At 34.9% G+C, this 15,294-nt stretch overlaps 1 protein-coding gene across 4 annotated transcripts in view; it reads left to right on the top strand.

Moving 5' to 3' along the window:
• Positions 1 to 12,904, top strand: part of GRM5 (glutamate metabotropic receptor 5) — a 613,509-nt gene extending 600,605 nt beyond the window's left edge. For 3 of the 4 annotated variants that reach the window (XM_031961902.1, XM_031961903.1, XM_031961905.1), the window contains one exon: positions 11,731 to 12,550. In XM_031961902.1, the coding sequence (XP_031817762.1) occupies positions 11,731 to 12,550 (820 nt within the window). Of the gene's footprint in view, positions 1 to 11,730 lie in introns of all 4 variants that reach the window. The other variant, XM_031961904.1, reaches the window with a different exon arrangement.
• Positions 12,905 to 15,294: the final 2,390 nt, after the last annotated feature.

Raw genomic sequence — 15,294 nt, 5'->3', positions numbered from 1 at the left:
TGGAGTCAGTTAAAAAGTTTTTATTTAATACCTACCAGTCCTGTGACCTTAAACAAGTCATTCCCCCCCCCCCCCATGGGCCTTTTTCCTCATCTGTACAATGAAAGGATTGCACCAAATTGTCTGTTATCTAAATCCTTTCCAAACTTTGATATCCTGTGAAATAGCATTGACTGATGTATTATGGAGAATATAGATCAAATATTGTTGTCTCTACTATGGAGGTATCAGCACTATTAGAGAGAAAAGACTCATATATAAGAGGAGAAAGAGTATTAGTGATTGTTGTGGTAGTAACCACTCTCATTTCTATTAGTACTTTAAGAGTTACAGGTTACTTTCTTCACAATGACATTTGTGAGTCAAATACTACATTTATCATCCCTGCTTTACAGATTAAAAAACTGAGATTCAAAAATCTCAAATGACTTATCTGAAATCACTCTTTGTGGTTTTATAACAAGGTGCACAAAATCACAATACAATAAATAGGAAGGAGAAGAATAAAATCTAGTTATTTTTATTATAAATCTAATGTTCTTTCTTCTTTACTATTTCTATGTAAATGAAGGAATTAGAATTGTATCCAACTTTTATATTGTCTTGCATTATTCATTAACTTTTTATGCATTTTGCGTACACAGCTGGCCTCCTCAAGTAGACTGAGCTTCTTGGGTACAATGTTTGTTCAACCTTCATTCTGGAGGGCATTGGTTTGTTCCAAGCAATAGAACTATAAATGTTCAATAATGGGAGATAGCAATAATGACCAATTGTTGGGATAAAGCTTCACAAAAGCATTCACAAAAGCTATAACATCAAGACAAGATTCTGTGAAACCACATTCCTTAAAAGAAAAGCCATTATCATAACATATCTCAATTATTTTAATACAATGTAATTCTACCCAACTCTGCAGTTGTAGTACAGGAAAGTACATGACTAATAAGGACCACAAGCCATTAAAGGAAGGCCCAAGGAAGGGTAGTACAGAAGGAATTTAACATCTAGGACATTTTTCTTTTACAAAATTCAGATAAATTCTATGATGTCCTTAACCCAGTCCAGGCATGATTATGATTGAATTTTCTGTACTTTTAATTCCCCCATAATAGAAATCATTTCACTGTTCAGTTACCTATATGAGTTTAGCAAAGCAGTAGAGAATATGTTTTCCCAATACTATGATGGGGTTGGAACTGGTTGCAGCATTCTTATTGTTCTTTCTCTTGCCCAAAGGACTGGGGAAACCTTGATTTGGCAATGAAATTAATGACAAATGAACTCAGTTCTTCCTACTAGAATACAAGCCTTTGAGGGCAGAGACTGATTTTTTTCCTCAACTAAAGAAAGCATTCTTCATCTTCCTAAATAATTATAGTTTAGTGCTCCAATGTCCCAATTTATAGGTGATTTCATTTTTGGAGCTTAGTAAGTTATTCATAATAAGCCAAAGCTCCTATCAGATCCAGGAAGGTAATTCCCACTGTCCTTTATCAAGAACAATGCCAGTTCCCAATATTTGAATCTCTGCCCAGGAAGTTTACAAACAATTCTATGATTGTTTAGTTTGAAAATGTCATATAATACAAGCAACAAAGTAAATTGTATTTTGTACCGTTTTCAGATTAATTTTTTAGAAATACCACTGAGAAGGAAAGCAATGACAAATCCCAAGTTGACTTAAAAGAATCTTTCAATGCTCTGTACTACAATCAATTATGCAAAGGAATATTTTATGAGACTATCAAAAACTGGAAGTGAGGCTAATGTTTCTCTGATTTAGAATTTAAATTACTGGCTTCATTAAATGACACAAATAAAAACTGCTTTTCTAATTCCCTTAGTTTGGTTTGCCAAGAACATCATAAATTGTGTGAATAAATTCCTTTTGTGAGGTAGTGCTAAATTATAGAGAGAGGCAGCCAATTTGACACAACGGAGTCAGACAGCACTAGGAAGATCAGGGTTCAAAACATATCTTTGTTGTTTCCTCTTGAGAGATGGTACAAGTTGGCTCCAGCCACACTCCTGATTTTATCCCTTTGAAGAGCTATCATATAGGTATTATACTTCTTCTGTTTAGTCCCAAGCCAGAGTAAGAAACAACAAGAGAGAAAGAGGAGAAAAATGAAATCAAGCTTAATGAAAGGAAAAACTTTCTAATAATCATAGTTTCCCAAAAGTGATATGAGAAGAATCTTTATTGGGAATTTAGTTACAAGTAAATCTTTCAAGGGCAGGAGCTGTTTTTGGCTTTGTCTTTATATCACTGGTATTTAGTACAGTGACCAGCAAGTAAAGCTCAATGTGAAATAACAAGTGTAAGCATGATATTAGGAAAATTGGTTGCAATCATAGGTTGAATCAATAAAAGCATAATGCCCAGAGTGAGGAAGAAGATAATCTTATTTACTATTCCCGAGTTAGATCAATACTAAAATGTGGTGTTTTCTTCTGGGTACCACATTTCAGGAAGGAATTTAACAAAATATATCAATTCTAGAAGAGGTCAACCAGGATGGTGAAAGGAATGGAAAAAGCTCCATATTTACTTTAGTTGCAGGAAATGTGGATGCTTAGCATAGATGGAAGAAGACTTATTAGGGCATAATAGCTGTTTTTGAGTTATGAATATTTGTCATGTAGAAATGAGATTGGAATAATCCAGCTGCATTCTAGAGGGCATTTCTAAGCAAAATGAAAAAAATCACATAAAGGTAAATTGAGGCTTTATATGAGAAGATGTTCCAGGCTGGAATAAGTTGTCTTGGTAGATAACAAGTATTCCCTCTCTGTAGGTCTTCAAGAAGAAGATACATTGACAGTGGGCTCCTCTTCAGTTTTTTGGACTAGATGGTTTCTAAGAGTGTCCTTTTTGCTATTATACTCTATTTCTATTTCGTTCATTCACACAATCAATAAGCATTTATTAAACATCTAGGTACTATGCTAAGTGCAATAAAGACAAATACAAGAGTCCCTGCCCTCAAGGTGTTTACATTCTAGTCGGGGAAAACTGAGTGTACCAATTGTTAATTTTCATGAAATCACTGCCAAATTAAAGAAAATGGCCTTCTGAGTCCTTTGAGAAAGAGAAAGAACAAGAAGAATGCTGCAATGCACCCCCACTGCTTCAGAACATTGAAAAAATATTTTTCTACTACCTTGCTATGCTCAGATAGAAAATTGAACAATGACAAAAATAATTTCTACTCAAGTAAGCAATGCTGATGGAGAACTGTCACATTCTAGAAGTTCAGTGAATTAATTTTTAGTTCCTTTTTAACAAACATACCCCAAATGTTATTACTGTTCTAGAGTTTATCAATGACAGAAGGAACACAGGCAAAGGGACGTATATTTGTATAAATTGACTATATCTGTCAACTAGAATTTAAGTATCTCAGATGTACAGACTCAGCACAACACTCTGATAAGCATCTAATAATGACTCCCTATGTGGAGAAATAGGAGAATATGGAAGAAACTCTCTAGATGTCAATAATCTATTTAGGGAAGAATTTCATATATACATTCATTTATTCATTCAAATATATTCATTGAGTTCCTATTATATGAATGAATGAATTACAAAAACATGTATTGAGTGCTTAACATGTGCCAAGTAAAATGTCAACTCAGGTTAATAGCTTTAGTAGGAGTTGTATACATTTTCAAGAACAGAGCCTAGAGTCTTTTTTGGGAAAATAGAAGTAAATACGAATAAAATTTTCATATGGTTCCATAAGACCCTTCAACTGACTTATAAGAAGTATAAATATAGGTCCCAAATGAAGAAAGATTTCAACTTCCTATTGATATCTGGGTTATCTATCCTCTAGCACAAGAAGACACTATGCTTTATGTATGAAGCAGAATTGTAATAGCTCAAAGGAAAAATGAGATATGAAAATTTAGATACATCTCCAATTCAAATATTCATGCAGACTATATGTACCCTACCTGCAGTAGAGCCTTCTGAACTCATATTGATCTCATTAGCCATTTTTTGACACATTGTTTGATCCTAATATTGAGATATCTCTTTGGTCCTGTCCAAATATGATGACAGCAACAGATATCTGAATGAAATCTGCCTCCTTTCAATTCCTGACAAAAGTTCCTCTTCTTAAACCTAAGGAAAATAATGACACAAGTAGAACTACCGCCAACTGAAGGGGACCATTTTGGTGAGCTTAGTTAGAAGCTGCCTCATCCAGAAGGTCACATCAAACAGCAAAACTTCCCATTGATGTTTCAGATCCATGCAGAGTCTTTTTACCTCTCCTGCTTTTTCTAATTTCTGTTTTCCCATGGGGCCTTAGATACAAATCTAAATACCTCATCCCACAGTCTAGAATTCTGGAAAATTGCAAGAAAACTTTTTTCTAACCTTTTGATATCTATCTGGAATCTTTCATCGGAAATCCTTTCTATAGTAAGTCCTTTTTAATACTAGTGATATTCTCTGAATAATTCAACAATTCTTTAAACTTACTGAAATATTGAATTATGTACTGGTGATACAACAAAAAACAAAAAAATAGTTCCCATCCTCAAGGAACTGTGGATTCCTTGTGTTGACTAACATCATCATGCTTTGTTTCTCTTCATTAAACACAGCATCCGATATTTCTAATTCCTATATATTTTGACCAAATTCTAGTTCTAGGATTTATAAGATTCCCTCTCTCTTCATTAGTTCAAGGAAGGAAGGAAAAAGAAAGGAATTAATCATTCATTAAGCACATACTATTAAGTGCCAGGCACAGCTGTTTTCTTTACAAATAGTATCTCATTTGATTCTCACAACTTATTGTCTATCATGAATTCGTTCTATAAGTCTTCTCTTATAGCCAAAATGTTTGTGTGTGTGTGTGTGTGTGTGTGTGTGTGTGTGTGTGTGTGATGTGTGTGTCCTTTTACATTCCCCAGGCTAATCTGACTCTCTCTTTATTCTTAGTTCCCTTATCCTCTTTTTTACATAGAAAGTTTCTCCCCTCCCTTGTACATCTCTTCAAATCTTATTCAAATCTCAAGCTTTCTTTGACCACTTGGAAATGCTCTCCGTTTTCTTTCTCTTGTAAGCTAGAGTAAGAACTCCTGAATTCTTATTGAATCTTAATGGTGGTTTGATGAATTTATGGACTCCCTCTTTTAAATTGATAAAGTGAAATACAAAGGATTGCAAGAGAACACAGCCATATCAAAATGCAATGATCAAATTTAAAAACAAAATTTTCATGGATCACAGATTAAGAATCCTTGTGCTATGCCATTTTTTCTAGTTTATCACATTGAATTTATTATTTATTGAATAAATAATAGCTTCATATATTTTGAGGAAAATAGATTTTGAATATGATAATGTTGTAGTTGTCATCAAGTCCAACTCTCTGATTTTACAGATGAGGAAATTGCAGTCCAGTGAGAACTAGATTCAAGTATGTCTTTGATTGATCAATCATGCATATCGTAAATGGAAGAGCAGGGATTCTTTTCTAAGTTTTCTGATTTCCCTCCCCCACCCCACCCCCATCACACTGCCTCCCCATCTAATGGATAGTGAAATCCCATCTGATTGATCATGTTATATCAACAGCTATCTGTGATGGTCGCCCTTTAACTTCTTTTTCTATAATAAGCTCAAGATTTTGGGTTTTTTTACAAGTACCTGCAATAAATGAATGAATGGATAGAGTGATGGATAGATAGATAAAAAGACATTTTTAAGCACTTACTATGAACAAAACTTAGAGAAAAAAGCAAAGAACCAAACTTGAAATCAGAAAGACATGAATTCTACTCCTGCCTTTGAAACACACCAACTGTGTGAGCAGTTAAACCATCAACATCATCAGGCAACTCTCTAAGATCCTAAATTACAATTGCTAATCTTCATTAGAAGAAGGGGTTCCTAAGTAAGAAACTTTCATACTGTTGAAAAGCAGATCTAGACAATAGATAATAAGAATAATAAGTAAAAACTTAACAATTGACTTGAGATATGATTCAGATGGGCTCCAGCAAACCCCTGGAAACTTCTGACAGGGATAAAGTCACAGACTTGGTCAAATGTATGTATGTATGTATATTTCTAAATATAATATATTGATATGTTTCTGTATTGCCTTCCTTGGTAGAATGTAAGCTCTTTGATGGCAGGGATTAATGTATGTCTTTTATCTTTTTTCTCCAGTGTTTATTTAGCATGGTACCTAGCACATAGTAGGCATTATAGAAATCTGAAATAAGGCATCTTCTAACATTGAGAGTGTCTGATTTTCATAATAAGTTATATAAACAATAACTTTTAACAAAGTCAAGAAACAAAACTTTCTCTTTAATTTTAAGTTTTTGAAGATAGATTAAAGGTATGAAAAAACATGTTTCCATCCTTTATTTCAATATATTCAATTTGATAAGCTCATAAAATACTTAAAAGCATACCTTGTGATTAAGGGTATACTTAAAATTCCCAGCTATCCCAAAACACTTCTGGACCATATGACAAAGTGATTCTTGTTGTCTGCCCATATTCATTGTGCACACTTGCACTGCTTGGAATGCATAAGTCAGTAATAATATTACTAATCTCTCAGACAACTGGGAAATATTTATCCAGAGTCTGCATATTAAGGCCATCTCTTATAAGCAGTACATATTGCCACCCAAATACCCAATAATACAAGGATCAAATGAAAAAATGAAGAATTAGGTTTTGGCAGAAGCAATTATCATTTTAAAAGGTATTTTTGAAGGTCCTAAATTGAAAAAAAAAAAAAGTTAATTTTAGCTGACTGCAAAGGGGGATGGAGATCTTAATGTATATGGCTCCAAAAGTAGGATAAATGAGTTTAGAAGTTGGCAGATCCCCCCCTCTATAATACTTTAATCAGAATCTGGATGACCTATTCTAAATTTTTTTCTTCAGATTTGTGTTATGCTTTGTGGCTTGTGAAGTCTCAACTAATTCTGAGAGTCTGTATTTTTTTGGTGCAGCTTAGTTACTCCTGTCACTTTTGAAAATACAGAGAGACTTTGTTGAAGTCTTTAGTATTCCTAAATATATTGAAATATAAAACTACCTTAAACAGCTTTAAATCCTCACTATATGGAGAGCAGGTTAACCAAGGCAAAAAGCAGTAGTGATTAATTACATATTCCTAGACAGATTATTGAGAGGTATATTGATACCTATTTACTGGTATATTTCACTGACTTCCTAAAGGAAAATCTTTTCTGTATATAAATTTAGATCTTCTTGTATCATGTAGAATTTTTGCTATAAATCCCCCCAACTCATACACATCTAGAAGCTCTTAAATTCTGTCAATATGGGGGGAAAAGGGGGGAATTTATGTAACTGGAGAGCTATATTTGAAAGGTTTCAAACAGAAACCAGTAAGTAATTAGCATTTCTCTAAAGTAAGGGAGGGAAGGTTTAAAAAATGGAAAGTACTATTATGGATGACCTTCATTTTCTGAATTTTAAAATTGCAATGTTACAATAGCAGACATTTGAATAACATTACCTTAACAGAGCTTCCTCTGTTCAGATTTAATTAGTCAGTCATTCTGAAATGAAGAAAAGTGAACAAGGTTCTGCAAATAGGCTAACCGTTTCTTGGGGAATAGGAAAAGATGACAGGGAGCTTTTTTCTCTTTCTGTTAGGTTAAATTCTATTGCCCCTGCATCTGAGTTGAAGCAAACTATGCTGTCACTCTGTGCTCACTTCATCTCTCTTCCTAATTCTCCTTTGGTTTTCCTATCCCCATCTTTCTTCTTGTTTCTTTGGTTCCCTAAAGCCCAAAGTGGTCAACGGATGGTAAAATGTAATCAGAGGTAGGAGTATTGTCTCAGGGTCATTAACAGAAAAAAAGCACTGCAGCTCAATTATTAGATAGATAAATAGGTAGGTAGGTAGACAGATAGATAGACAGACAGACAGACAGACAGATAGGTAGTAGATAAAGATAAAAATAGAGTTTTAGATATAGATAGAAGTTATCTCGGATAACGTTATTCTCTTGGAGCTACAAAGAAAAGGGGAAAGAGAGGAGAAAAGTTCAAAATGATTCAACTAGAATTAATGAAAATCCTGAAATTCTTCTGGAAAATGAGGCATTTGCTGTTTGTTCATGCTAGCGATTATTCCTATTCTGTCCATGTTATTATGAGCCCAAACACACCCTACATCTGAAAACCTCTCTTTTCAAAAAAGGAAACTGTTGCATTCTCTTTTCAGAATATTGTGGATCATAGACCCATAGATACTTGCTATCATCCAGAAGAAATATATAGGTAGATGTACTAGAAATAATTCTGGGAAAATGAAAGCAGGGTGGTCAAGAAACATGTTGTTAACAGGAAAAAGAGGCAGCACTGTATCAAAGTAAATCAACTAATATTTCAGTCAACTCAAAGTTAGCAAAATTAAATTTAAAAATGAGGGATCACTCATAGCAGTAGAAGACAGACTAGACTTCACAAAGTTATCACACAAAGCAATATCTATCAGCTCTAAACAAGCACAATCCAAATTTGAATAAGACACCAAGCAAAGACCATCAGTCAGGCAGTCTGAGACTAACTGAACAGTTGCAAACACAGCATTGTCAGAACTGTTTCTTCAAAGTGTGTCATGTTTTCCAAGTTGTTTTTCTCTTCTTTTACATTCTATAAATTGAATTGTTTGCTATCTATGGGAAGGAATGGTGAGGAATGAGGGGGAAATTTTTGGAACACAAGGTTTTGCAAAGGTAAATGTTGAAAATATCTTTGCATGTATTTGGTAAAATAAGCCATTAAAAAGAAAAAAATCTCTACCTAGCCCAGAATTATCTGTCATCACCTTCATAGTATAGTGCTGTGAACTCAGAGAGTCACCAGTTATTGCTATCTTCAATTACTTTGAGTTGAGGAATAGTAGGGAGAATTACAAACTACACCATCCAGTCATTCATTCATTGTACGATAATTTATTAAAAGTACTTTCCACATGTCTTATGCTAGTCTAGTTGCTGGGATACAAGAAAAAAAAAATTAGCTTCTGTCCTTAAGTAAATTACATTCTCTTTGAAAAAAAAATACCATGCACACCACCAAGTACAAAACAAAACAGAAACTACATGTACATATGTGTGCATGTATGTATATATACACACAAATATATAAAATATATACTAGAAATTATATACATACACACATGTTTACATGTATATATTATATATTTATTTGTAGAACCGATATACATGTGTATATGTATATATGCATGTGTATACTATTCAAAAGTAATTAATTACTTAATGCAGTGCCTGGCACATACTAAGTATTTAATAAATATTGATTGATTGATTGAATTTCATGGGGAATGGTATTTACAATTGGGCAGATAAAAAAAAGACTTCATGAAGGAGATGTCTCCAGAGTTGTCTTGAAGTTAGTAAGAGATTCTAAGGAGGAAACACAAATAGGGAATACATTTTCGGCATGGAGGTAGTTTATGTAAAAGCTCAAAGATAGAAGAAAGAAAAAAGTACTGGGTAAACAGAACAGAGAATGCAAGAGAAGAGAAATGTTCTATAAACCTGAAAAAATAGAAGGCAATCAGATTGTGAAGGGCTTTAAATGCCAAACAAAAGAGTTTCAATCTAATCCTAGAGAAAATAAGAAACCACTGCACTTCTGGAGCAAGGGAATTATGGGGTTAAACCTGTGCTTTAGAAATACCCATTTGGCAGATGTGTATTGCATAGGTTTGGGAGGGATGAGTCTTGTGACAAGGAGATGAATATAGTGGAATGAACATTTGTTTGGACATTAGAAGACCTAGATTCTAATTCAAAAACTCACATTTTCTAGCTATATGATTTTGGGGAAATCACTCTATCTCTCTGCACCAGATTTGGGGCTGACTAGCAAAGACTGTATCATCAGGAGAGATCAACCAAATCAGACCCCTGGGGAAAAAGAGAGAGAGAAGGTATAGAAGTTACAGTTATTTTATCTAGGCTCCGACTTCTTCAGCTTTCTTCCTCAGAGTGTGGGCTTTATTCAGGCAAATAAAGGCAAGAAAAACATTCCTGGGGAAGTAAGAATGAAGAGAAAATCTAAATACTTAAAGTCTTTATTGCATAAGGAACATTTATGAGAACATTCAGTAGAAGCAGAAAATTGCACTGTGTATCATGAAGGAAAATAACAAAACCAAAACAAACAAACACAAAACTTAAAAGACATGACACTTTTTGATCATGCCATGGAGCCTGAGTTTACCAAAACTAAAATATCCAATAAGTCGTGTTTATGAAGCATTATTTGAAGCAATGAATGTTTAAATATGTTTGTTATTTTCCAGAATATATGCATATGTGGGCATCTGCTACTCCATGTTGCCTTTCATATGCATACATATATATATATGTATATATATATATATATATATATATACACAAATGTTATGTGTGTGTGTGTGTGTGTGTGTGTGTGTGTGATTTCTTTGGACTAAGGAAGTCCTAGAAAGCTTTAAATAACCTTAGGATCCTGATGAATTGGATTCAATTCCAAGCTTTTACACATACTATATTTATGACCCTAGGCAAGTCACAACTTCTCAGTGCTTCAAGAAAGTCTTGAGGTCAATAAGTTGCAGAGCAAATATTCATTTGCATTGCTAAAAGGGGTTTCTTTACCTAGAAATTTTCTATACCATCTGAATCATAGGTTTAGTAAAAAGTTTAAATAAAATCATAAATAGATGGTATAAGTGTGTGCATGCAATACATGGATAAATATAAATACATTCTTGATGTGGCTACCTCTCACAGCATAAAGTAAGCAACAAATATGGGTTTGCATAGTATTGCCAGAACAGAGAAGCACACTGTGAATGTAACTATTGGTTTTCCAATATTTCCAAATATTTCTAAACAGAATCATCCATCTATTCACTTGTCATTTCCATCCTCTCCATGCACTCTATTCATTAATATGATACTGATCTATTTGCATAAATCATATTACATATATATATATATACATATTGTACATATATTAGCATATAATAATACTGTGTGCCCCAGTACATATATTTTATATATATATATATATATATATATATATATATATATATATATATCTCCCTAGCACAAACATATTGACAATTCTCCAATATCCTCTTCCACAAAGGTAATTTAGACGATATTACAAAATCGTTTAGTTATGTTTTTGCTATTATTGATATGCATTTTAACGTGTCATTGGTTAAGTAATGATAACCTGATCCGGTTGGCATCTTTCCGTGCAAATTAAATAAAATAATCTGTCCTCCATTCTACACTTGCGCTGCTCCTTTTCATGGGATGTAGAATATTATGTTTTCTATATGAACATGAAATATACCTCCCATTTATCTTCCATTAAACATTCACCATGGAGGCAAGGGATGGAGTAGGATGAATAAAAGAATATTGATGTCATCAATTTCCTTTAACCACCCAGACAAGGCAAATCTCACCAATTTTGGAAGACAACACATGGTACTAGAAAGACTACAGGACTGGTAATGAGATTATGTATTCTACTGATTCAGGCAGGTCACTTCTCTGAGCCTCAGTTTTCTCATCTAAAAATAAAAAAATTTAAAAAAAAAGAGGTTGGGCTAGATAATTGCTAAAATCTCTTCTGCAGCTAATAGTCTGTGATTTGTTTGTTTTCATTCATAGCTCTAACGGTAAGTCGGTCACCTGGGCTCAGAATGAGAAGAGCAGCCGTGGGCAGCACCTCTGGCAGAGATTGTCCGTCCACATCAACAAAAAAGAAAGCCCCAACCAGACAGCAGTGATCAAGCCCTTCTCCAAAAGCACAGACAGCAGATTTGGCGGCAGCGCCTTCCCGGAGTCCAGCACTAAGATGCTGTACGATGTTTCAGAAGTAGAAGAGCACTACCCCGCCCAGTACCGACCCCAGACTCCCTCTCCGGTCAGCACAGTGAGCCAGCCCGCAGGGTCCGCGAGCCGCACGGACGACGACATCCCGTCCTTGCACTCGGAACACGCGCAGCGGAGCAGCTCCTCGCAGGGTTCCCTGATGGAGCAGATCAGCAGCGTGGTGACCCGCTTCACCGCCAACATCAGCGAGCTGAACTCCATGATGTTGTCAACGACTTCCCCGGGCACTATGGTGGCCGCACCTCTTTGCTCTTCCTACCTGATCCCCAAAGAGATGCAGCTTCCTACCACCATGACCACTTTTGCCGAAATACAGCCTCTCCCTTCCATTGAGGTGAATGGTGGGGCGTCCAGTAAAACCCCACCAGGAGGAAGTGCTGGAAAAGAGAATGCACCTGAGACCTCAGCTGTAATCAAGCAAGATCTGGAGGAGTTGGTGGCTTTGACGCCCCCTTCCCCTTTCAGAGACTCAGTGGATTCTGGCAGCACTTCTCCTAACTCCCCAGTGTCTGAATCGGCCCTCTGTATTCCATCATCTCCAAAATATGACACACTTATCATAAGAGATTACACTCAGAGCTCTTCTTCTTTGTGAATGTAATTTGAGACCACACTGGATCCTGGCAGTGATGATCAGGCAGAGACAGAAGCAAGCCTTCAAGATCTCTAGTGTTTGCACAGAGGCAGTGATGGGCATTGGTCACCTGAATAAGAACTGAGGTGGAAGGCAGACATTACATCAGTAATGGAAACATCAGATCTTTGTGCTATTAAAAAAAAAAAATCTAGTGGCAGATTTTCTTCCAGTGGCCTTAGAAAACATGGGCTTTTAAGAAACACTGCTTCTACTTTAGAAGGCTGATAAGGAGTCTGTTATAACACTTACCAAGTGCTTTGTTTTAGGGTAGCAATGAACTCTGTGTACAGTATGTGAGAAAAAAAAAAAAAAGAATAGATTGTAAGCTACTGTAAAAAAAAAAAAAAAAAAAAAAAAAGTTTTGTCTGTTTACTTTGATTTTTATCCCAGAAGTGATCTTTTATCAAGAACAGAAGAACAAATATGAATGTACATTTTCTAAAAGACTCAAAATCTGGGACCAAAATGTCAACCGCGCGTGTTCTCTCTCTCTCTCTCTCTCTCTCTCTCTCTCTCTCTCTCTCTCTCTCTCTCTCCTTTTCTTTTTCTTTCCTGTGAAGATCTTGAAAAGCAGTAACTTCAGTTGAGTAAATTAAAAAATCCTCCGAAGTGTGTGTCCCAAGCATGATATACAACTGGAGAATAATACTCTACAGTGAATACTAACTATACGACTTAGGGCTCTACCAGACTTCTCTTTAACTTACCAATTTGGTTCTGAAATCCTCTTCCAGAAATCTCCATTGGAAGTTGACCCTAGTTACACTGGATTCACCTCCATTAGCCAACAAAACCAATGGAAGATTTCCTGACTATTCAGACTATTCACCATGTTGCCAATCAATCCTGGAGTAGCAAAAAACAAACAAACAAACAAAAACATTTTCTGGAATACCGTTTTGTAATTCCCTTCTTAGGGCACATCATGCAGCTAGGGACGCTTTTCCTAGCAGCATTCCTGAGCTCTAGCCTCCTGCCTCCCCGATGGAATGTCACACATTTTTATGAATGCTGTTTCATTAGCATTGCCAGCTAAAATAGGCATTCAGGCTTCCTCATTCCCTGCTTGCAAGAACCTGAAACACACTCGAGGAGTTTCTCAGCTCAAACTTTTGAAATCAGACTACTGGGGATGGTGACCCATAAATCCAATGAAGACGTTGCAACAATTGTAAGAACTGTCGCTGAAGAAGTTATCAAGATCATAAATACACTGGAAATAAACAACTACATTAAGGCCCGCTTAGTGGAGAGTGTATAACTCCACTAAGCAATGATTTTAACTTTTCTCGGCTGCTCAGACATTGCAGCTATGAACTGTGACAAAAAGTAGATTTTCAAAGCAATACAGAGTAAATGTTAAAAACAGAAACTGTAAAGAGTATGCATCAATATGATCTTTCTTGGTTTCTTAATCTCTTATGGAAGATGGAAGGAAATTAATCATGTTTTTCTTTTTGAAATAATCATTAGAATGGATTAGTTGCACTTCTCTGTCACTGCACTTTTAAATACATGCAGGGATAAGAGTGAAAGTTTGACTAGAAACAAATGAATTTTTATGGGCATCAACCTTACTCAAGCCCTGAATATAACACCTTCCTCGTTCCTTTTTCTGTACAGCTATCCTCAGGTGCCAAACATTGTACTTTATATCAAGATAGCATTATCCGAAAGGTGTGTGACTGCAATTTAAAGGTGAGCTGTCCCAGCCTTATATTGAAAATAGATGGACTGGTGTATAGATGGATAGATGGATAGCCAAAGAGGAAGAACACATATAATAAAAACAACATGTAGTGGGAAAAAATTTCCCTTTGAGATTATCATTTCATATTTGAACTTTTGCTCCAATATTCTAAAATATCTGTGATTTTATCAATATGGGTATTTCTTCCAAGTGTAAAGGTTACAACATATTCATTTCTAGACATCCTGGATGCCTTTCATATGTGTCACTCCTCCCAACACACAAAATCATAATTTAATGGGTATTAATTTATTTTAAATGAATAATTTAAATTTTATTTGAATTTAAATTAATTTAAATGAACAATCATAAAATTGTTTGAAAACTAAAAGCACATGCATTACAGCATGTGATTTACTTTTTTTGAAGATATGAATAATATCCTAGCACCTCCCCCTTCTCAATCTTTATATTCATTTTCAAACAAAACCCTCAAATGCCATGGGATGGTTTGGAGATGGTGCTACCAGAACAATCTGATGTCAAGTGGGTAGGTAATCTAAGACTCTGCAACAAGGCAAATTTAGAGACTTGCAGGAGTGCATGTGAAATAAAGACAAACATGCTGAGAAAGCAACCGCCTGAATCCTTGTCCAAAAGAAGGATATTCAATTGTATGGATTGCAGTCTCTACATGGTAATTTAGTCTTCTTCTGAATCACATTCACTTATCTACTATTTGTTTTATTCTTTCACTCAATAATTATTCATATTTCTCTTTAATCTCAAATAAATTGTCTAATAGATTCATCAAATTAGAACAATACAAAGATACTTCTTTTTCAATTTTCCCCAATTATGAATTTGTTTTCATAATTCTTAGCTAATATATTTCCTTAAAAATGCTCAATGAAATATGAAACATGACAAAATGTATGTATGTGTACATAAATTTATATATGAATCATTTAATGCAAATAAATTCCCATCTAATCTAAGAATTCCATAATTA

Source organism: Sarcophilus harrisii, chromosome 3, assembly GCF_902635505.1.
Source record: "Sarcophilus harrisii chromosome 3, mSarHar1.11, whole genome shotgun sequence".
Classification (NCBI taxonomy): domain Eukaryota; kingdom Metazoa; phylum Chordata; class Mammalia; order Dasyuromorphia; family Dasyuridae; genus Sarcophilus; species Sarcophilus harrisii.
Note: the sequence above shows the minus strand (reverse complement) of the source record. Positions and strands in the feature narration are given on the sequence as shown.